The sequence below is a fragment of the Camelus ferus genome, chromosome 34 (genome assembly GCF_009834535.1).
Source record: "Camelus ferus isolate YT-003-E chromosome 34, BCGSAC_Cfer_1.0, whole genome shotgun sequence".
NCBI classification, from domain to species: domain Eukaryota; kingdom Metazoa; phylum Chordata; class Mammalia; order Artiodactyla; family Camelidae; genus Camelus; species Camelus ferus.
In genome coordinates this window covers 11,473,738-11,497,970 of record NC_045729.1, presented here as the reverse complement: position 1 = coordinate 11,497,970, position 24,233 = coordinate 11,473,738, and the positions used below count along the sequence as shown (strand labels likewise).

The 24,233-nt window shown below is 39.8% G+C and overlaps 1 protein-coding gene and 1 non-coding gene across 4 annotated transcripts in view; both read left to right on the top strand.

Annotated features, from left to right (window-relative positions):
- Nucleotides 1–24,233, top strand: part of DERA (deoxyribose-phosphate aldolase) — an 83,570-nt gene that overhangs the window by 496 nt on the left and 58,841 nt on the right. For 2 of the 3 annotated variants that reach the window (XR_004317232.1, XM_032473297.1), the window contains exon 1: nucleotides 885–953. The exons of the other annotated variant lie outside the window; for it this stretch is intronic. Coding sequence is in view for 1 of the 2 variants with exons in the window: in XM_032473297.1 (XP_032329188.1) it covers nucleotides 908–953 (46 nt within the window). In the remaining variant the exon portion in view is untranslated. Of the gene's footprint in view, nucleotides 1–884; nucleotides 954–24,233 lie in introns of those variants that run through there. 3 annotated transcript variants of the gene reach the window in all.
- LOC116661383 lies at nucleotides 19,996–20,102 on the top strand. Its single transcript, XR_004317277.1, has one exon. It is a non-coding gene; the product is annotated as a U6 spliceosomal RNA (small nuclear RNA).

Genomic DNA, 24,233 nt, shown 5'->3' with positions numbered 1-24,233 from the left:
AACCTCCCTTCCACGCCCCTAATAGAATACCCTGTGCGGTTTGATGCTGGCTTTCCGTGGGTAGTTGTTAACACAGCTGTCTCCACAGAGTGGTCGTGCTGTTGGGAAAGTTGTCCGGTCTCTGAGCTATATAACTTAATGTAAACTGTATGATTTTAGAGGTAGATTTTTAGAAGTGCTTAGGTTATTTCACCATTTTTTTTTAATTTCATTGGTATTAGAAAATATTTCTGGCAAGAAAACTTAGTTTTGATGTCCTAAAAATGTGCAAACACTGCTATTCAAACATAGCAAAACCACGATGGAGCTAAAGGACAAGGATCTTAGTTTAACTATTACAGCTTGCATATCTGTATCCCGGATCTTCAGTTTAGCTGTGTGACTTTGGGCAAATAACTTAATCACTCTGTGCTTAAACTTCTTAATCTGTAGAATGGTTATAATGGTAGCACTTACCTCATAAAGTGGTTTGGAGATTAAATGAGAGGATGTAAATTGTTGGTTACATTGTGAGTACCTAATAAACTATTACATACTTACTACATATATACTCACAATGTACCAAGTAAGTGTATAATAATATTATTTGGAGAGTTATGTTTTTAGGGGCCAGTTTTGAGAAAATTGGCTATAAATTGTATATAACACATAAAGGCACTTTTAGAAGATACTTTTTCTTTAAAAGTGACTGTTCTAGTTAAACGGTCTAGACTTCATGAGATGGTCCAGAACTTTGGTTGGATGGTAAAAGCTTGTCTTTGTAAAGGCAGGTGATTTCCTCACCAAATCCTTTCTCCTTTACTCACTGTCCTTTAGCAGGTTATATTTTAAACCCTAGTTCTATCTTTGGAATGTGGACTTTAGTAACGTAGGAGTTCCCTAGGTTGGAGATCCTGAAAGGTGCTGGATGGGGGGCAGGAGTGGACAGAGGGTCTTACCTTGGCGTGTTCGGGGTATGGCTCTGTGAGTTTGAACACCATTTGATGTACTATTTCCCCAAAACTTAGAAGTTTATTAATTTTCCTTTCCAGAATACAATTACACTGTTTTTACTTTCTTTTTCTTATTAACGTATGATTGACAAAACACTTTTACTTTCTTAATTTGCAAGAATTAGAATCACATCCATTCATTTGTTGAAAAGTAGCAATATAGTATAGTTGCTATGTGGAGTAAATGTGATTTTTGTGCAGCTTATTTAAATGATCATAGTTTTGTTATATTATCTTTATTTAAATTAAATCATATATATTTCATGGGTGTTTTTCCCTTCACTGATATTAATCATTAATCTAGACAGAGGTTTAGCTTAAAGTGCTAAAATGGGTTATTTGAAATATTTATGTGCTAGGAAAAAATCATTTAGTATTAATTTATGCAATATACTAGTTGGTGCCTTTTGTAGAGTTTTCTAATTAAAAGTCTTTTAAAATAAACACTGTAATTTTTTTTTTGAAGAAATGAACTTTTATTCCCTTTCTTATGAAGGAATTCATGTGTACTGTAAAAATTTTAGAAAATACAATTAGCACAAGAAAACTGTAAAATTATTACTGGTCCAATCACTTATTTATATTGTAGTGTATGTATATACTTCTGGTTAATCTTTTTTTTTTTTAAATAAATGGTTCATTTGAGACTGAATCTGACCCTTGTGCTAAAACCCTTCAAGGAAAACATTCTTTTTTGGTCAAATTTGGACATGAGAAATGTCCAAATGGAGCAGCCCTCTAATGTTCATTTTTATGTCCATGTTTAGTGCTATCTGTTTAAGATATTTTCTGCTTAATACATTCATTTCTGACTTTCTCCAACTCAAACATAAAGCTAAACACTGCTTTTTCTTCTGGCAGTGTTTGCTGTAAGTGGGTAGGTGACAGCTGTGTCCCCGTAGGGAGAAGGGTCGTCCCTGCCTTCACGGAGCTAGGTCTGGTTCCAGAGCTGGGCATCAAGCCAGTGCTACAATTAAAATAATTGCAATTGTGGTAGGCAGTCGCTTTCCATTTATTTTTTGTCTATTTAAGAAATTAGTTGTACCTAAACTGCACCTTGAATGAGTTGTGGTAGTTGGGTTCTGGCCCTCTTGCACTGTAACTTTTATTTTCTCCGTAAGAACTTAGATAAGAATCAAAATGTTGGGAGTTCATTTCTGCCACTTGTGCTGAGACATAACTTTAGTGTAGAATGCTTCTGATTTTGGTGACGGTGATTTTCCATTGCAAAGTTATCTTAAAAAATTAAAACAAAAAAAAACTTTTTGAATGGGTTTTGAAATCTTAAAGTTAGGCACTGCATGGGGTGCTTGCACAATAATTCTTTATTTAACACTTGCTATGTGCCAGACACCGTCCCTGGGTGCTGGGTAACAGAGCTGTAGCCGTGTGCCGGGCACTATGCTAAATGCTTTCTGCAGTATCTCACTTAATCTTCACAACAGCTTTGTGAAGATTTTATTATGATCCCTCTTGTACAGATGTGCAAACTGAGGTACAGAGGGTTTTAAGTAACTTGCCAAAAGCTGGTCAGGCAGAGCTAATGTGGCGGACCCAGAGTTCAAACCCAGGTGGTTTGATGCCAGCGCTGCATGGTCAGCCCCCACCACACTTTGTCTGCTGGTGCTCACTGGGGCACTCGATCTGTAATGCAGGAGGAGGCAAGTTGATAACTGGGGCGTGACTTTTAACGTGACTCTCTCAGGTTTGATTTGCCTATGTCTGTGCGAAAGGTTTTTGTTTTATTACCACAACCCACATGTTAACTGCTGCAGTTTGTTTCCAGAAAGATGAAGTTTATCCTGAGGGAGGATGGGAATATCCAGACTTCAGTGGGTGTGAGAGTAGGTTTAGATGTCATCAAATAGGAGATTTTCTGGGGTGGCTCGTTAAAGCCAGCCTTCCTCTGGGATTTCTTCATGTAGATGTGAAGATGTTACCTCAGAGCATCAAGAGGTGGGGACCTGGGAGTTATCACCAAGTGATCAGAGTCAAGGGTTTTTTTGTGTGTGTTGGTTTGTTTTCTTTTGTCTTTTCGTATTTTTGAAAACCTCAGCTCTCATACTCCATCCAGTCTTTGGGCTTGCCTTGGTTACCTGGGTTTAAAAACCAATCCTGTCTCATGATGTGATCTTAAAGTATAAAAAAAGATAGAAAGAAGAGAGGGTATATGTCAGTGGTAGAGTGTGTGCCTAGCATGCATGAGGTCCTGGGTTCAGTCCCCAATACCTCCATTAAACAAACAAATAAACCTAATTACCACTCCCCCACCAAAAATTAAAATTAAAAAAAAAATGGACGAAAGAAAAGAAAAAAGAAGAGAAAGGAAAAAAGAAATCCAGAAAATTTTTGATAATTATGCTTTGTTGATTTGAGATGGCTTTTTTGCCTTTTTTCGGTTTTGTTTGTTATTGTTGTTTGTTTTGTTTTTTGGATCTCCAAATCTGGGGCTTCTCTCTTTGTAGTTTCTTGAAAACTGGAATCTCTTTAACTGGAGTCTCTTGGAAACTGCTCAAGGCGTTTTGAGTCTATAGATTTCAGGTGAGAAATGACGTAAATCACATTTCCAGAATCCCTACTCTTGTTTTACTTTTTTGTGAGATGGAAAGGCATTGAAGTTTGTCTTTGAGTTACAAAAGTCAATGCCTGCTTTAAAAAAAAAACCATAAAGTAGCATATTCTTTACTAGGTTGCATATGGCAATTTGACTGTAGTTCAGATTAGTTAAGAATAGAACTTAAAATTTTTTAGATTTCTGTAGATTTCCCAAGTGGAGTTCACTGGAGATTTCTTTTTAACAGTAAAATTTATTTGACCCACATTTAAGTTAGTGTGGATTTTATATCTGAATCCAGTATTTTTTCTCCTTAATACTTAAATTAACATAGGCATATTTATTTAGGTTGAATGGGATATTTTTGCAAACATTGCCTCTTTTAATTCTCCCAGTAGTCCTTTGTGGTAGGTTATTATCCTCACTTCATGGGTGAGAAGACTAGGCTTTGAGAGCATAAGTAACCTGTGTATTATCTTCTAATTAGTAAGCGTTGGGGTCATGATTTAAATCCAGAATATTTGAGTACAAGTTCTTTATTCTTTGCTTTCCACCAGAGCTGCCTGTGTGTACGTAATGCTCTAGGTACTAGGGAAGAAAGATGGTATGAAAGTAATTATTTTTATGTCATTCTGATCTTAGTAGTGATGTCTTGATTATCTTGCCCGCTGAGTACAGGTATCCCCCTGTACTCTGTACTCAGTTACCTTCACCACTTCACTTTTATGAGAGACTTACATTAGTACCTGTTTTGGCTAACTGAAAGAAGTCCGAGAAGATCTTCACTTTTATGATAAAAAGGCTGTTACCCATGCTAATGTAGGTCTTTTGTAAAAGGTAAAGGACATAATAAGGACTTTTGAAAAAAAGAGTAATGCTCTTTGCTTTGTGCTAGTTCAGCTGACAAAAGATTTCTTAGAAGGAACACTCTACTTTCGGATAGTGGGAGAAACCTGTATTGATTATAAACGAGAATAACAAAAAATTTTTTTTGCTATAATTTTTTTTCCCCCAAACTTTAAAACAATCTCAAACTTTTAGGAAAGCTGTAAATGCAGTAGAACTTTTTTCCTTTGATCCATTTGAAGGAAACGGGTGACTGACGTGACGCATCACCACCCCCTGGATACTTGAATATTTCCTACCCACAAGGACCTTGTCCTCAAAGGTTTCAACAACACTGCAGTCCTCAAAATGAGAACTTTACTGTGGTTACATTCTTATTGTCTAATCCACAAGCTTCATTCAGGTTTAGCCATTGTCCAAATAACATTTTTTTTTTTAGTTCAAAGAGATCCATTTCAGAATCACATGTTAATCTTTATATGTCTTTTAGTCATCTTCATTCTACAAGGATTGCTCAGTGTTTCATTCACTTTTTGCAGGATATGGGCCAGTTATTTTTATAGAATTTTTATAGAATGTTCCTCCATTTGTGTTTGCAGTGTTTTTTTGTTTGTTTGTTTGTTTTTGTTTTTGTTTTTTTGTGGTTAGGTTTAGGTTATGCATCTTTGGCAGGAAATTCACAGAAATGATTCTGTGTTCTTCTCACTGCATCCTGTTAGGTAGCACGTGACATTGATTTGTTTCATTGATGTTCATTTTGGTCACTCAATTCAGTGGTGTCTTCTAGGCTTCCCCACTGTAAAGTTGCTTTGTAACTTTTGTAGTTCATGTGTATTTTGTGGGATGGTGCTTTGATGCTAAGTATCCTGTCCCTCTGCAAACTTTCAATTTATTTTTGTTTGTTTGTATTAGTATCTATTTGAGTTTTCCTATTTTTTTCCCAATGGGTTATAATTGTTACTATTATTATATAATATTTAGGCTGTTTCAGATTTTGCTAAGGGGAGCCCCCTCAGCCTGGCTTCTCTCTTTTTTACATGCCCCATGATTTTTGAAGTACTTCTTTCTTGTTTGGTTTAACAGGATGTTCCAGGTTTATCTTATGCTTTCCCTGCCCCAGCACTGAAATCAGCTCTTTCTCTGAGGAATGTTTTCTTTGAGCGGATAATGGTGTATAGAAGCCACGATTTGAGCTGTAGAAACAGTAGACTGGAGTGTCTCTGTTCCTAAGACCCTTACTTGGCAGAGCTGGAGAATGCATACACTGTGTACACACACACACACCTGCACACACATCTACTTCTGTATCTGGCTACTTATCATCTGTCTATATCTCTATATGGTGAAAACGATGTATTCACACTACTAGCTCTGATTCCAGTCCAACACCATGGATTTATTCTGTTTTTTCCCCTTTGCATATTTGAAACCCTCCATGTGCCAGGCTGTACATACCCCACCCCCAGTAGACATTCTTCTTGACTTTCTCAGGTTCTGACACCCTGAGCTGAGCACCTTCATCCTGCCTGGGCTGTGACTGCCTGCACCAGGCTACTGCCCACACTGATGCCCCTAGCAAGTCTGTGGCACTGTGGGCCAGGCTGCCCCTCCATGTGGATAGCCTCTATATCCTGCTTGTCTTTTGGGGGGGTTAATTAGGTTTATTTATTTTAAGGGTGGATTGAACCCAGGACCTCGTGCATGCTAAGCACATGCTCTACCAGCTATGCCCTCCCTACTATCCTGCTTGTCTTGACTCCCATGTCTGGCAGCCCCTTTGTGCAGGCACTCTCTGTGTTGTGATTGGACTCTGGCCTTCCTCTGGGCATGAGGCCCCCCTTGCTTGTTGGGCTCCTGCACCCCACTTTGGACCACAGTGGCTCCCCCTCCCCACCCGGCTCAAATGACTTCCTTGCTCACCTACCCCCCATCCCCCTCGGGGTAGGGAATTGGGACAGTTGTTCAGGAAGGGAAGGGGGTTCAGAATTTATTTTTAAAATTTGTTTTTATATATTATAAATTTATACACATAAAAAAAAAAGACAAAGTAGAGTGCTGTTCCTTGTTGGCCATGGTGATGGCTGGGATTGACAGGGAGCTCTGCCTGGTCTCCATGCCCTTGGAGCATCACAGTACGACACAAGTGACCTCACAGAAGTAGTCGGGTTAGAAAGTTACTGGGGAATTTACAAATAGGCCAGGGGAGGTTTTTTGGAAAGGATATTTTTGACAGTAGTTTCTGCAAAGGAACTGACTCAAAACAGCCTGGCATGTTTCATGAGCTATTTTCCAAACCCAGTTTTGAGATTTCTAGTCTAATTAATCTTCTCTTTCTGTAATGGCTAAGAGTAATAGTTCAGTGAAGAAAGAAGAAAAAAAACTTTCATGTTTTATGTGTGAAGTTCACACACACAGTCAATAACGATTATGTACGCTTTTAGATTTTAAATTGGGTGTCCTTTTCTGAACATGAACTTTGATTTTACCTGAGAAGTCTTTTACTGTTTGCTTATGAGCATGAGTGATGAGGCTGTGTTTTATTTTTCTCATACTCTTTTGATGAGTGGAAAGAACTATAAAATAAGCATTTAGGTTTGCTGTATAATTAAATAATTAAAAGTCCTCCGTGATGCCTGCTAAGTTAAAACAAGAATTTTTTTTTTTCAAAGCATCTAAGCTCTGTGGCTGTTAATTGTTAGGAGGGAAGATGAACTTCAAGCGCTCATTTGAAATGGGATGTGTCTGCCTGGAAAGCAAGGCGGGTAATTGAGCTGCGGAGAGGGCCCCCAAGGATGCATCCAGACTTGTCACTAGAAATGGTTTAAGTGGAGAGCGCTGGCCCTTTTAAAACACTGCCTGTCACTTGAGGATTGGGTCACCTTGAAATGTGTTCATCTTTGAGTTAAAGTCATAAAAAGGCACTTTGAACGTGTTCGGTTAACTTTGGTGTGTGTCGTGTGCGTGTCTGCCGAGGTGTCTGTCGTCAGCCTGCCTCAGCCAGAGCAGGCAGTTCCCTGGAAACCGAAATGTTTCATCTCTGCTCTAGCAAACTATACAGATTTTTTGAATGTTGAGACTCTCCGGGCTGCAGCTTCTGACTCTCTTTGTAGAGTCAGACTTCCCGCCCCTAAAGCAAAGTCTGAGATAAGAGCAGCCTCTCGTAATTACTTCCTAAAAAGGTGCCACTTAAGCTGCGCTTTGGTTCTCCTGGAATGTGGTTAATGATGTCAAGATTGTGGTCTTTAATGTCTGATGAAAATATCAAAATTAACCGTTCTCGTAATCCAGGTTCAGGTAAGATTTTGAACTGAACGCCTAGTGGACACAAACTCCTGCCCCACGGCCACCAGGTACCAGTTTGTGTGTGTGTGTGTGTGTGAGATTACATTCAGTGTCTAACATTTGGCTTTGAACTACGTGTCTGGCATGTTAAAGGTATACAGACCTTTTATCTCTGATGTAGAGATCCTTGAATAAACATTACTTACGAATATGTCAAACACTGTTTTCTAGGAAAATAGTGTCCACATTTATAAAGCTACCTTTTTAGAAAAAAAAAAAACATGTTACAGTTTCATAGCAGGAAGGCATCTTAGCTGTCAGTCCGACACCCTTGTGTTACAGGGGAGTGAGCAGGGACCTTGGGAGGTAAACCTGCAGTCACACAGCTGATTGGAGGTAGCACTGATGTTGAGACCAGGCTGACTCTCTCTCTTTACTGATTTATTCCAGTACATTGCATTGCCTCTCCTGCTGTTGGCTTCCTGGGAGCTTGGCTGGGCACTGGCCCTAAATCAGAATCACCTGAGATGCTTATTAAAAATGCAGATTCTTGAGCACCACACCACAGGTGCTTTAACTGTCCCACTTAGAGAATAAACCCAGGAGTCTGCGTTTTCACAAGCTTCCCAGGTGGTTGGTTCTTAACCCTGCAGATCCAGATGCCTGCAGTAAGCCGTATAGGGACCCAGATTAATTAGAGATTCAGAGAATCTTCAGTTCCTGTATACAGTTGGTCCTCTGTATCTGCAGGTTCTGCGTCCGCGGAGGGTGGACTGTACTATGCCATTTTTCTGTAAGATATTTGAGCATCTGCAGATTTTGGCGTCCTCGAGGCTCCTGGGACCAACCTTGTGGATACTGAGGGACAGCTATATTATTTTTTTTTGACAAATCCTTTCTCTGTCACTTTTACCTTTATTTTATATCTTAATATGTTATGTTTTTATATGTCATATTTTTAAATATTTGGTTTGCAAAGGTTCTGTAGGCAGAGTTGGGGAGAATTCAGCCTATTATTTATTGGTTGAAATACGTGAAGAAACGTGTTGAAGCATGTTGCAGAGGCATACTGGAGAAATCAGGAGTGTAAGGCAGCTGAGTAGGCACATATATCTGAAAAGTGCATTGTATCTGAAATGGAGCACGTTTTAGTCAAATAATGCCAATGGCTAATGGAAAAATATAGTCAAACTGTGCTGTACATGATGGTTTTGGAAACTGACATGGGAGTAACTTCTCCATGGTTTCAGAGACCGGAGGGGACAGACCCTAAGGAGTTCCCAGGACCTGAAGTTTCAGTATTGTCTACCAGAAAGAGTAATTCAGTTGATTTTCTGGTGGAAAAAAAAGAACTTATTTGTATTTCCTTGAAGATTTGATTTTATATTGTGGACTCAGGGAGGAAGGGGACAATCCTCTTTATCTTTGTGTTTGGGGAAGTAGCTCCAGATCTGTGTATTTTGGTGTTTTGGGGGAGATTTTTTTGTTCTTCGGTAATTTGGGAGAAACTTAAATGCTTTCTGAAAATTTTCCAAAGAAGAAACAAGAAACATTTTAGTCCTGTATCTTTATAAGCAGAGCATATTTTCCTTTAAAAACCTTTTTTGACTCATCAGGAGGGAATCATTATTATAATCTGAAACCCTTCTGTCCAGCACATACGTGTACCTACTGTGTACTCAGCCTGATCCGCGTCTTTGTGAAAGAGATGAGGGCATTGGAAGGTGGGAGGCCCGGTCTTTGAGAAACTTCTTTGTTCAAACTTTAAAACGTCACTGGGAAAGCACAAAGCTTTACTCCTGCCGAGGGAAACAGACTTTGCTCATCCTCAGGGTATACAGTTGCCCTGTTTCAAATGATGAACCCGGCAACTTTGTATTTATTACTAACCTTTGGATAATCATGTAAAAATATTGTGGGAAATCTGTTGAGCAAGGCAAAGGTCTAGTAAGGGTTTTTATCAGCGGAAATACCTCCTTAAATCTGGCTCCAGGAAGAAAAAGTCACAGTTCAGTCTGCAGATGAATTTTCTGTTTGACTGGTCGTAATATTACACTAGTAATTACATAATATAGACAAACTGTGGGTTGCAGTGATAGCAGGTCGACTCCAGGCAGTAGTCATTGGTGCTAATAATACAGAAGATGCCTCAGAGAAAAGCAGAGTTCTCTCTGCTTCCAAAAGAAAGTTAGATCCTTTTGGTGCCAACAGTACTTTTACAGGCCAAGTGAAATTAAGCATCTTGAGGAATGACTGTCAGGGGATCTGTACTTCCCCATGTATGTTTCACTGAGTGCATCGTGGTTTACCTGGAGAGGATACAGGATGGGGACCTAGGCATTTTGATCCTTGCTCTGACAGCACCTGGCCATGTGACCTTGGGAAGGGGACTCTGGTGCACTGGCTTGTACTTTCCGTATCTGTGAAACAGACGTATGACAGTGTAGCTTGTCTGTTGTAACAAATGTACCACTCTGTGTGTTGGTGTGGGGGGATGTTGATCACAGGTAAGCTGTGCATGTGTGGGGCAGGGGGTCTGTGGAACGTCACTGTATTTTCCAACTTTGCTGTGAACCTCAAACTTCTCTAAAAAGTGAAGTTTATTTAAAAAACAAAACAAAATACAGATGCGTGATCTCTGAGAATCCTTCTGGTTCTGAGGTTCTTTGAGTCTTCTGGTCATCACCTAGAATTACCATTCTGTGGAACTGTGGGTCTGTGTGATATCCCCTGTGCTTAGAATTCATACCTTTTCCTTCCTTCTTTGGTCATCATAGTCCTCTCTGGCTTTCAAGGCTCCAAGTTCCGGTGATCAGTTTACATTTCCCCCAAGTCTGTGATGATTGAACATGATTGAATACATTGTTCTATGCTGTTTTTCCTCTCTCTAGATGTTTCTTGGATGTGCATCTTGACTTCATAAGTCTTTTATGTAAGCAGAGCCTTTTATTTTGTAATCATTCCTCTGGATGGCAGAGTATTGATTTATAGTCTTAATGTTTCTTTCATAAAAAAATATCTTGTAGGCTCACCCCTTCCTTTTTTCTTCTATTCCTACGCTTTGCTCATTTTACTACACACCTAAGTCATAACAGTGGCCTTAAACGTAGCTGATTTCTCTACCAGTGGTCTTTTCTCATCTGCCCATGGAAAATCCACATTTGGTGAAACTTTTCCTTGTTTGTTTAAGTAGAACAAATTACATTTATCTTCTCACATTAGTGATCTTGATTATTTGGCTCCTTTAGGAAGCATTTCTGTTTCATGAAAAAGTATATAATCTGACTTAGTCAAAGTAATGTATTCACCGTTATTAGCAGAAAGGAATGGTTGAGTTCGTGGGGACAATCAAATAGTGCTGTCAGGGAGTGATGAATGAGTTGAGCTAGTTAGGAATTCTGACAGGACTGGAAATGTCTTTTAAATTCTGTTAAAATTGTATGTCAAATAGTTGAATTAAATAAATATGTTTTTCACTGCAAAGATTGAATTTACAGCATCCTAGAAATAACTTGTGTTTGGAAGCATAGAGACCTGTTTGAGTCTTAGCCCTGATGTGTGCTGTGTGACCTTAGACAAGTAATTTAATCTCTCAGCTTTAGTTTCCTCATCTATAAAATGGAACTAATGCCTTCATGGCAGAATTAGTATGAATATTCAATGAGAAATACAGTTAAATCACCCTTAGCTTGATGAGTGACCAATAAATGGTAGCCATTATGCCAGTAATCTTCCTTAAATACTGCTTTGGTTATTTCACCTCCCCCATAAAAGCTTGGTTTATCTCTTCTGCTGGACCGTTCACCACTCAGCTCCCGAGGTCCTCTGCCTTTTCTTGAGGCACCTGCTGATTTCTGTCTTGTGTTTGCATTGTCATAGTGATGCTTTCTTAACAAGCTGCTTGAGGGTAGCATCTGTGTCTGTTAGGTCTGTATGTCCCACATGTCACTTAGAGCAGTAGGTTTCCTGGGGCACGTAATTGTTTTTATTAGTGTTTGTTCAATGAACGAGTGAAGAAGCATCAACTGTCTTCTCTAGGAATGTGCAGTGCCTGGTGTGCCAAGCCAGACAGCTTGCTCCCTCTCTCTCTGAGGGTCCTGGGTCATTTGGCTCATTTCTGTCCCCCTTCCCCTTCCTCTTTGGAGGTCAAGCTTAAATTCTTCCACTTTCATGGAACCTTCCTTTATTCTTCTTGTTTAGTAGATGTCTTTTAACAGTTAATTATTTTGATTTTTTTCTCTGTAACTTTCCTTTTCATGATATCGATTCCCTGTTCCTTAACACCAAAGACAATAACTCCTGCATAAGAGGCATACTATCTGCAAACTTTGCAGAATGAATCAATGTGTGTAACCTTTACTCTTTCAAGCATGAAAAAAAAAATGTTTAAAACTTAGGCCATGTAGGACATTTTCCTAAAATTAAGTATCCTTAAGAGATTTTTTCCTAATTATAAAGGTCATATAGAGTCATCATAGAAATTTTTAAAATATGTATAAATACAGAGAAGGAAATTAAAATTGCCCCATCTTATCCCAAGCATGTAAGCACTTATAAGCACTCAGGATCGTTAAGTACTCAGTAAATACCAACTTTTAGTAATAAAAGGTATAAATGGACTCCTGAGGCTTTTAGAGACACTTTTGTCCAATCAAGTGGCTGGGCTGCCCTGCCTTTTTGGTTCACTGAGTGTGTTTTCAACAAATTTTTTGATTCCTCTCCTGTGATTGGGTTGTTACTCTTCTACAGAGATTTCTACCTGCTGGTTTGCTCTTTTGAGTATGTACTGGGCTAGAAAGAAAGCATCGAGGTTTCTAGAACTGGGAGTAAACCAAGACTATGTGACGGACATGCCATGGGCAAGCGGTGAAGCCAGGAAAAGGCCGGTGGCCTAGAACAACCTGTTTGGGTTGTTAGCCCCCGGGTAACTGAGGGTCAGCTGGCGTTAGGGATACTCCTTATGAGGCAGGGGAAGTTTTGCTTCTGGGGACACCTGCCTCTTGCTGCAAGCATTTCCCCACTGAGCTGTCTACTTGGAGGGTGCCTTTCCCCTCTTTTAAAAGCTGTCTTGGGGAGGAACAGAAAACTCCCTTCCCACCGATGTGAGAGATGGATGGTGTAAAGAACTGCTTTTTCCTAGGAAAGGTAACTTTAGTAAGTACCAAGGACTGACACTTTAATTGTGCAATTTGAAATACTTAACCTTAGGGAGTATTGGGTGGCAGGCAGCCTTCTTTGCTATTCCTGAAATCTTGCCCTTTTGACTTCGCTCCACTCTGTATTTGGCAGAGCTGACCTCACAAAGGCCTCTCAGCCTTCTAGATCTGTAGCTGTTAAATCCTCCTCTGCAGACGGGAATAGCCTTGTCTGTGAAAACTGGACAAGACCAGCCCCTGTAGTGAGCTGACTCAGTCACGTGACTCTTCCAGGGGCTTCACGTCCCAGAGGGGGCTGTGGGAGGCCTGTGTTCCTGGGCACACCCCAGGGGGCGTGCCGCCCAATGCGCGTGGCTGCGCGGATGCTCTTGTAGGGCTAACTCAGACTGGCTTCTGAGCTGGCACATCGATAGCTTCTTGTTTAAAGGAGGAGTGATGGTGCTTTAAAATTTTTGATGACCTGTCACCAAGCATCCCAAAGCACTGGGGAAACCAGCCCCCTGGTCAAAAGCCTGTGCCACAAAAGAACTACTTCCCGAGAAGTTGCAGAAGGAGATCAGGTGCTGCTGTGAGAAGCAGTGTTTGGAATCAGCACCCAGCAGGTGGTGTTTGCCACGCAAATTCTGTTTGGAAAAGAGATTCCCAGACAACGTTGGCAGTCATTGTGCTGCATAATGTGGCGGGGGTTGGTTTGTTTACTGGGGGAGGCAGTGTCAGCTCGAGCCCATGTTAGATGCCTTCTATTTAAGGGCTCCACCTCCATCCCAAGTTCTTTCTGTGTGTATTTAAATAAATATATGTATTTAGACTCACAAACATAGGAAACAAACTATAGTTACCAAAGGGAAAAGGGAAGGGGACAGAGGGATAAATTAGGAGTTTGAGATTAACAGATACATACTACTATATATAAAATAGATAAATAACAAGTACCTTCTGTATAGCACAGGGAACTATGTTCAGTATCTTATAATAACTTATAATAGGTAGCTTGGCAAAGATTAAAAAGATCATGATATTCACTGTTGGCAAAGATTAGGAAAATGGGCATTATTACTCAGATTGTAAATTGTCAACTTTTATAGGTAGCCAGTTTTCTGGAATATATCAAATGTAAAATGTATCAAATGTATACTTGAGCCAACAATTCCAATTCTACAGGCTATCCTAAATAAATTGACAGGTACAGAAAAAAAATTATATATAAAAAACAAACAAACAAACAAAAAAACCTATAATGGAAAAGTATCTGGAGAAGAATATATATATATATTTGTATGTATAACTATCACTTTTGCTATACACGTGAAACTAACACAACATTGTGAATCAACTGTACTTCAATTAAAATATATATTAATAAACGCAGTTAAAAGCATTACTGGAGAGCATGGGACTCTGGCGTGCAGGGATCTGGAAAGCATAAGATATTTTCCGTAAATCAAAGGGTGGTCAGAAGATGATATAAGGCATGTATGATACATATAGTAGCTACATGAGTAAATATTTCTTTTTTAATTTTTATTTTTCTTTCAAAAGTTAGTTCACTTTGGTTTCAAAGGATCATCTCTTGCCCCAGTTTGAGAATTTGGTTATGTAGTTCTAGACTACCCAGATTAAACTTTCCTGCAAATAAATATATGTGTTGGGATGGTTACCCTCTTAGTGAAATAGAGCCTCTTTTTTAAAGTCAGACTGCCTGGGATTCGAATCCTGATTCGTCTACCTATGATTTTGGAGTTTCCACACCTAAAAATTGTGGCGAATGAGAGCTAGGTCACAGAGTGAAGGTTAAATGACGCGTTACGTGTAGAGCAGCTGGCATGGTGCCCGGGGTGTCCTGGCTACAGTAAGGATTGTTTACCCTTCTCTGTACACAAGATATAAGAGGAATGTTGGAAAGTTCTGACCTTAAAGCCAAAGAGCAACTGATTGTGAACAAGGGTGTCTGCTGACTGGAATATTGCACTGGGTTCTGAGGGAGAAGTTCAAAGGGGCCAGTAGCCCCAGTGTACGCTGGAGTATAATGGGGTTGAAATAAGAGATGGATTCAATACTACCTTTATGGTGATTTGCTTTCCTTCGTATGGAAATGTATTAAAAATTATCACTGAGGGGCTTCCCCCACCTGGGAAGTTATCCACCCTAGTTCTTTCATTTTTCTAAATTTTTTTTGTGGGTGATCAGCACTTTTGAAAGCTGTTGAGTAGCCAGACTATAGAGTATTCATTGGGTAAGTCTCACTGGTGCCATCCTGTGGCTCTTTTACGTAAGTCATCATAGACAGGTGCTCATACACTATTACTTGAGAACAGCAATATATTTTTGGGAAAAGTAGACACTGGTTTCAAAATTCAAATATACAAATTTTAATAGCAAATTTGTAGTGATTCTCAGTAGGTCATTTTTTAAAAAGCATTTGCCTAAAAGGTTTAAGCGTCCAGAATAATATGAACTCATAAACATTAGGAAATAAGTTAACACCCCTGCCCAAATATGTAATTCATAATTTACTGTGTCTTACCTTAGGGATAAAACATAAAAGTGCATGTTCCTGAGAGCGGTCATATATTGTCTTAAGTTCATGGGTAAGTGGGATGGTATGAGAGCAGAAGGACTTTGAGTACTGGACAGTAGTAATGGTGGAATGGCTTTTAGGAAAAATGAGGACAAGTTTTATATAACCATAAAGTTCCATTAACATATTTATTCTTCCCTTTTTTGCGGCTTAACATCCTTATTTATTTAAGTGGAGTGGTTTTGTTACTATTTTTAGTTCTCTGCTGTAGCCTTTCAATTATGTTTATGATATTTTGATGGGGTTAGTCATGTGCAGGTTGGTTTTAGCAAGTAAATATCCTTGTAGACTCACAGTAACTTGTGTGACTCACACAGTAGCCTGCACGAGTAGCAACTTTATGAATCATGTTTTCTATTGATTTATACTATGAACTTAAAAAAAAAATTGCCCAGGGCATTTGGGGACATTTTCAGATTTAAATTTAGGAGAGTCTGTCATCAAGTCTGTCATCGAGAGGAAAGAGTTAAATAGGTTTTCTCTGAAGCTCTTAGCTCTTGGAATAATTGATGAAATCTTCTCGAAGGATTGAGAGATGGATCTTTACCCAACAGGGGGCCAGTGTTTTCTAGCTTCTTGATGAATTTCTCTGAAGTCTAATGATTCTTTCTGAACACCAGGCACATCTAGGAGCTTGGAGAAACTCTGATTAGTTTTCCCAGAGTACACTGAATTGAAAGGCTAAGTATTTGGAAATCCAAATGTGGTTTAGTAAGTCTCATGGTGTAGCTTTCTGAGCATGTTTAGTGGTATAACCAAGGCCTTGGCAATGAAGTGTCATAATATGGGGAATTTGTCTGTTAAGATGTTAATTCGTCTGGAAAGCATATATAAACCCATGTAGATTCCTATCTCGCTTTGTCTGGCAAAGTAACAGGTGTAGACAGGCTGAAGAACTTGATTTAGGCTAATAGAGTGAGTCTCTTTCATAAAGGCGAAAATAGGCCTGGTAGAGCATAAAAGAAACTGAAGGTCTTTTTGTCTTCTTGCCTCTGAGATTTTTTTTTTTCTCCTCTCCTTACAAAGCAAAGCATCTGGGATATGGCAGATGTCATTCAGAATGTAAATCCGTATGTTAAGTCCAGAGGGTAACTCCTGGCGGTCTGTAAGAAAAGATAAGCTGCACCTTTAGGAGTAGAATGGTATACTTTCTAATGACATTTCTGAAATAGAGGGAAGGTGAAACACAGGAATGCCTTATTTTATTGCACTTTGCCGAAGTTGTGCTTTTTACAGATTGAAGGTTCGTGACAACTGTGCATTGGCCGAGTCTATGGGCACCATTTTCCAAAAGTATTTGCTGATTTCTTGTCCCTGTGTCACATTTTGGTAATTCTCACAATATTTCAAGCCATTTCATTAGTATTATATTCATTGTGGTGATCTGTGATCAGTGATCTTTGATGTTACTACTGTAGTTGTTCGGGGGCACCACAAGCTGCACCCATATAAGACTGTGAACTTCACTGATAAATGTTGGGTGTGTTCTGACTGCTCCCCAACTGACTATTCCCCCCTCTCACCCTCTCCTCAGACCTCCCTATTCCCTAAGATACAGCAGTATTGAAATCAGGCCAAATTAATAGCTCTGTAATGGCCTCTAAGCATTCAAGTGAAAGGAAGAGTTGTGAGTCTCTCACTGTAAATCAAAAGGTGGAAATGATGAAGCTTAGTGAGGATGGCATGTTGGAAGCGGAGACAGGCCACATGCTAGGCATCTTGCACCAAGCAACCAAGCTGTGAATGCAAAGGGAAAGTTCTTGAAGGAAAGTAAAAGTGCTGCTCCAGTGAATACACTAATGATAAAAAAGCGAAACAGCCTTATTGCTGATGTGGAGCAGGTTGTAGCGGTCTGGATAGAAGATCCAGCCAGCTACAGCATTCCCTTAAGTGAAAGTGTAGTCCAGAGCAAGGCCCAACCTCTATTCAGTTCTGGGAAGGCTGACAGAGGTGCAGAAGCTGCAGAAGAAAGGTTTGAAGCGAGCAGTGGTTGGTTCATGAGGTTTAAGGAAAGAAGTCGTCTCAGTAACAGAAAAGTGCAAGGTGAATTAGCAAGGGCTGGTGTAGAAGCTGCAGCAAGGTGTCCAGAAGATCTAGCTCAGATCATCAGTGAAGGCGCTGCACTAAACAGCAGATTTTCCGTGTAGATGAAACAGCCTTCTGTTGCAAGAAGATGCCATTTAGGACTTTCGTAACTAGAGAGGAGAAGTCAATGCCTGGTTTCAAAGCTTCAAAGGATGGGCTGACTCTCTTGTTAGGAGTTAATGCTGCTGGTGACTTTAGGTTGAAGCCAGTGCTCATTTGCTATTCTGAATTATGCTAAATGTGCTCTGCCTGTGCTCTATAAATGGAACAACAAAGTCTGGATGACAGCCTGTCTCCATGATTTACTGAATATTTTAAGCCCAGTGTTGAGACCTATTGCTTAGAAGAAAAGATTCCTTTCAAAACATGACTGCTCACTGACAGTGCACCTGGTCACCCAAGAGCTCTGATGGAGATGTACAGTGAGACTAGTGTTATTTTCATGTCTAATTATACATCCATTCTATTGCCCATGGATTAAGGAGTAATTCTGACTTTCGAGTATTATTTAAGAACCACATTTTGTAAGGCTGCAGTGAATAGTAATTCCTATGATGGATCTGGGCAGAGTAAATTGAAAACCTTCTGGAAAATAATTACTTTTGTGATTCATGGGAAGGGGTCCAAATGTCAAGATTCACAGGAATTTGGAATAAGATGATTCCAACCCTCATGGATGACTTTGAGGGGTCCGAGACTTCCTCCTGAGTGGAAGAAGTAACTGCTGATGTGGTGGAAATCACAAGAGAACTAGAATTAGAAGTAGAGTCTGAAGATGGAACTGAATTGCTGCAATCTCATGATAAAACTTTAGTGGGTGAGGAGTTGCTTCTTATGGATGAGAAAAGAAGTTAGTTTCTTGAGCAGCTTGGCTGTGGTTTTTCCCACTTTCCATTCTGTCTTATATAAATTAATAGTCATTTTCCTGTCTTTCAAGTCTGGAGTCCTCTGTCTAAATTTCATGATTCTCTGTGATAACACCTTACCCATGCCACCATATCTTTACTCCCAAACACAACTTTTAGCCATTGTTATTGGTCTGTGAACAGGCTGTCACCATTCCCAGATTGATCTTTGTTCTTATTATACCCAATATTTGAAATGTCTTTCATCTCCTTGACTTGTAGTTAATTTCTGCTCATCTGTCTGGGCCAGTAGTCTTGTTGAAACCTTTCATGGCCGGCCTAGTCTTCTCATAGTCACAGAGTTGGAGCCAGAACCCAGTCTCCTGACTTGTTCTGCACTGTCATGTCTTCTGTTTGGCGCTACTGCTCAGATCCATTGAATGATGACTGTCACACCAAGCTGGCTGGTTCTTTCCTCCTTGTCAGCGATGGCTTTCTAACCTGGCGGTTAAGTTAATCAGAGAGGACAGCATCTTCACACCAGCTGTACTATAAAACATTGTAAGATAGTTAACAGGTGTCTGGCACAGAGTCAGTGTCCATAAACAGTTGTCCATGGTTTTCCAACTCCAAATCCAGTGATGCCCATATCACAGAACCAGAATTGAGAATTCCTTTTTTCAGGGGCAGTGCTGTGTATCACGAGCCCCTTGTGTTCCTGTGACTCTCCACCCTTGGCCGTCCAGTACAAGGCCTCAGTAGATGGCCTGTGGGTTCGGTTGTGTTACCACCGTGCTGTTAAAGTTTTATAATAAACTCACTTGGAGCACTAGTAAATTAAAAACGAAATGGGTGGGAAACTATTGGATATTTAAACTGCCTCTTTCTTTGATTTCTTGATTCAAGCCAAGAGTACATATCTCACACAGCTTTGATAGGTGGATTGCTGAGGAAAACTGTATGGTCCCAATCTGGCAGGTTAAGAGTTTCCTTGAACTAGTTCACGAAGTGCTTCATACTGGGAACCTGGAGAAATACTTAGTTTCTGAAAAACCTTTTGATAATGCTTCCCCTAAGAGTTTAAGAAAAATGCCAACAGAGTAAAAAGTATTGCTTTTTTTCATAGATTTAAATGTATTTAAACAATAGCCAAAAAGAGTACAAGAGAAAAGCTGTTCTTTGTTCCACAGAGAGGTCAGTCATTGGTTGACAGTTTTATTATGGCAAATAATATTTTCAGTGCTAACAGAACTCTTTGGAGGAGAGCTTAGAAAAACAGTTGATGGGGGTGGGAGGGGGAAGTATAGCTCAGTGGTAGAGCGCATGCTTAGCGTGCACAAAGTCCTGGGTTCAAACCCAAGTACTGCCGTTAAAATAAATTAAGTAAATGAATAAATAAACCTAATTGCCTCTCCTCCTCCCAAAAAGAAAAGCAGTTGACAGACATGAAGTTAAAGATATTTTGAAAAGTGAAAAATTTGTTAGGTTTGTAAATGAATGGAGGTGAATTTAAAAACATGGGCACCTGTTGCTGTTTTAACCTGTAGTTTCACTGTAATTTTTAAAAAGGAATTTAGATGAGGTATGTCTTGGTCTGTTCAGGCTGCTCTAACAGAAATACCGTAGAATATGTAGCTTATAAAAAAACAGAAATTCAGTGCTTGCTTCAACAGCACATATACTAAAATTGGAACAATATGGAGAAGATTAGCACGGCTGCTGTAAAAGGATGACATGCAGATTTGTGGAGCATTCTGTGAAAACAAACAAACAAAATAGATAAAACCCAGAAATTTGTTTCTCACAGTTCTGGAAGCTGGGAAGTCCACGATCAAGGTGCCGACAGATTTGATGTTTGATAAGGACCAGCTTCTTCATTGGTGGCTGTCTTTTCACTGACACTTCACAGAGCAAAGGGGATGGGGATCTTTCTGGAGTCTCTTTTATAAGGGCACTAATCCTACCCATGAGAGCTCCATCCTCATGACCTGGTCACCTCCTGAGGGCCCCACCTCCAAATACCATTATTTTGGGGATTAAATTTCAACATACATACGAATTGAGGCGGGGGTGGGAGCACAAACATACAGACTTAGCAAGGCATTATATATATATATAATATATATTGGCATTATACACACACACACACAGAGTAAAGTGTTCCATTCTTAAATGTATAGTTTAGTTTTTATATACTTCCATAAGTGAGTTTCAGTGTAATTTGGTGTACACATTTGTATTAGTGAAGTGTTAAATGTTTACATTTTAGGGTTTGGGAAGGAAAAAAAAAGTAACTCTTAGCCTACCATTTTATACTCGGGTAGCAGTTTGCTATCACAAGCTTTTCATATTGGTTTCTGTATGTGGTTTATTGCTACAAAGAAAATTAGTGCAAAACTTAATAACCTGAAATATCAACAAAACACATGTCAAGTCTCACAGTTGCTGTGGGTCAGAAATTTGGGAGTGGTTTAGCTGTGTGGTTCTGGACTGGGGGTCTCTCAAGGTGGTTGCAGTCAAGTTGTCAGTCCAGACTGACCTGAAGGTTTGACTGGGGCTGGGGTTCCACTTCCAAAGTGTATTACCCCCATGGTTGGCAAGTTAGAGGGAGAGAGCATAGCGGGGATGGAGACTTAATATAAGGATTGGCTCACGTGAGTTGGAGACTGAGAAGTCCAACACCTGCAGTTGGCAAGCTGGAGACCCCAGGAGAGCATGTGGCGTAGTTCCAAGTCCAAGTGTGAAGCCAGGGGAAGAGTGGTGTCCCAGCTCTAAGATGGTCAGACAGAAGGAGAATTCTTTCCTTCTCAGCCTTGTATTCTGTTCAGGGCTTCAGCAGGTTGGATGAGGCCCGTCCACCTTGGGGAGGGCTAGATGTTTTACTGGGTCTACCAATTCAAGCGTTAATGCTGACTATAAACACCCTCGCAAGAGACACTGGGAGGTAATTTTTAACCAGATCGAGGCACCTCGTGACCCAGTCAAGTTGACACATAAAACTAACCATCACATATCTGAACCTTGGTGAGACTCAGATGAACATTTCTGGTAAGAGAGCTGCACAAGTGATGCTGTATATTTTATATCATATCTTGAGGCACAAAACAAGGCTTGAGTTGGATTTTTGATAAGGATGACCTAGCATTCAAATGAAATACTTCTGACAGTGAAAAGGGGCACTAAAAAAACCTTAAAATGGTATAATTGAAAAAGGTTGAGTGATTGGCAAATTGTTTTTATTTTTTTGTGAACCTTCTATTCAAGATATAGTAACTGTTCAAAACTTGTAAACAAATTCACTCTAAAAGATATTTTCAAGTGCATCAAAATAAAAAATGTATTCATATTATTTCAGCATTATAAAACAATGTAAGTTGAATTATTACTTAGCTTTAGTTTCTTAGCTGTATCAATCTCTGATATGTCATTGGAGGTATTTGAAGAATAATTTTTTCAATTTCTTAAAGTACTAAAATGTTCAGCAGTTGTTTTTTATGTTGCATTTTACGTTTCTTAAATTTTTAATTCTTGACACCTTCAATTGATTTTTCTTTGTGGAACATATTTTTAATTGAGAAAGTATTTATAGGTGCTGAAGGTACTTGGTAAACTTAGAACACATTCTGTAAGTGGAGAGTATTCTCAATTTTCATATTTTTTAATATTGAAATGTGTAAATATTTTGGCACAAATAGCTTCACAGTTAATGCATTTTGCTCCATTCTGAGGCAAAATAATATATATTTTTATAAGACAGAACTTGTCAAATAAGATGTTTCAGTTTTTATTCTTTTGAATGTTCTGCTAGATTTATATACTGTAAAAAAATCAGAGGCCTTCTCAGTTTCATTTCTGTGATGCTGTGAGTTATAATAAGAAATATACGCTTGGTGTTCGTCCACTCTTCTTGGCATAGAGCTCCTGAAACTCTTTGGATTTCCTAAGCGATGAGAGCTGTAATGGTGTATTGTTATGTTAATGAGGTGACTTTTGGACCTCACCTAAGGATGGGGACTTGTTGCCTGGAGAACCAGCCACATGATTAGCGGGTTGGAACTTTCACTCCCACCTCTCAGCCAACCTCTGGGTTAGGGAGAGGGGCCAGAGGTTGAGTTTAATCGCCTATGGCCAGTGATTTAATCAATCGTGCCTTTGTTTTGAGGCCTTCATAAAAAGGGAAAAGACTGGGGTTTGGAGAGGTTCCCTGTTGGTGATCACATGGAGTCTCAGGGAGGGGCTCGCTTGGAGAGGACACGGAAGCTCCTCACCCTTTCCCCATATCTTTCCCTTTGCATCCCCTTCATCTGGCTGTTTCTGAGTTCTAGCCTTTTATAGTAAACTGATAGTCTAGTAAGTAAAATGTTTCTGAGTCCTGTGAACTACTCTAGCAAATTAATCGAATCCAAGGAGCGGGTCATTGGAACCTCCAGTGGTAGGTAGAGCACAGGTGATAACCTGGACTTGTAACCAGGGTCTAAAGGAGGGTGCGGCAGGAGGTTGGGCCGTCTGTGGGACTGAGCCCTTAACCTGGGGAATCTGATAATATCACCTCTGGGTAGATAGTGTCAGAATCGAGTTGAATTGTGGGACACCCAGCTGGTGTCTGGAGCATTGCTTAGTGTATAGGAAACCCTTTTCCCCACATTGGAATTGGGTGTAGAGCCTTTAATTTCTTTCCAGGACAAAATGTAAGTGTATGCAGTTTAAAATAGGAGCTTGTGGTAGCCAGTCTCCAGGATGGACCAGGTCTCGGGTTGGGTGTCTTGATGTCCTCTGCTGCATGGATTCAGGTTCTCCCTGAGACTCACGTTAACCAACAGAACATGGCAGAGGTGGTGATAGCTGCTTTTATGGCTTCGGGAGCCCGGAGCTGCTGTCAGGAGTTCAGCTACCCTGCTGGAGAAGGCATGTGGAGAGGGGGATGTTCTGGGCCTACACAGAGAGAGAAGGACGCCTTGTGTCCCAGCAGAGCCCAGTCTCCTGCTGCTCCCTCTAAGGCACCCAACACGTGAGTGAAGCCACCTCACGGGTTCCAGCCCCCGGTGCCATCTGGCTGTGGACACACGACATCTCAAGTGAGCAGAGCCACTCGGCCCAGCCCCAGTCAACCGGCAGAACCAGGAGAAAGAGTAAAAGGGTTGGTGTTTTTAGGCATGACATTTTGGGGTGGTTTGTTACACTGCAGTAGATAATAATCAAGACAGATAACTTGGGATACTCCAAAGTACAATTTTACAATTTTAAAATTAAGTTGTACACTAGCTGGAATCTCCTTATTTAATTTGTTCAAATCCTCTCTTTTGTAGAGGGATAAACTTCAGCGCCTTCTTGTTTGCAACATTTACAAACCACTGTGAACAGTAATGGTAGTTCACTGAGTTTCAAAATGCCACAGGCTTTGGGTTTTTATTTACTTAATAGGTTTAAAAAAAAAAGATGTTCAACTGATTTTGAAAAAAAAAATAAAACCAACATTTAAAGATCTTATTAATAAAAAAGTTCAAGACTGGTCGCTGTGTATCAGCTTAGCGTGATTGACAAAATGGTTCTTACTCTTCAAAGAGTCAAATGTTTCTAACATTCAGCTGATGATAACCAGCAAAGAGAGAGTGCACACTGCCAGGAAGAAGTGTTTATTTTTAATTAAACATCAGCTTTCTCACAGAGATTGGGTAGTTCACTTATTCTGTGTATATATAAAATATTTAAAGTTTGACAGCGATAGCTCGGACTTTGATTGTTAGAATATGGTAGCTTATTTGGATGAAATTATAAATTATGTGTCTGTCACAGCCAGATCCAGGTATATTTCTGCTCCCTAAGTTTCTTTATAAGAACATTGTTTTTATTGTGATGCTACACTCCAACAAAATTTGCATCTGTGTCATCTGCAGA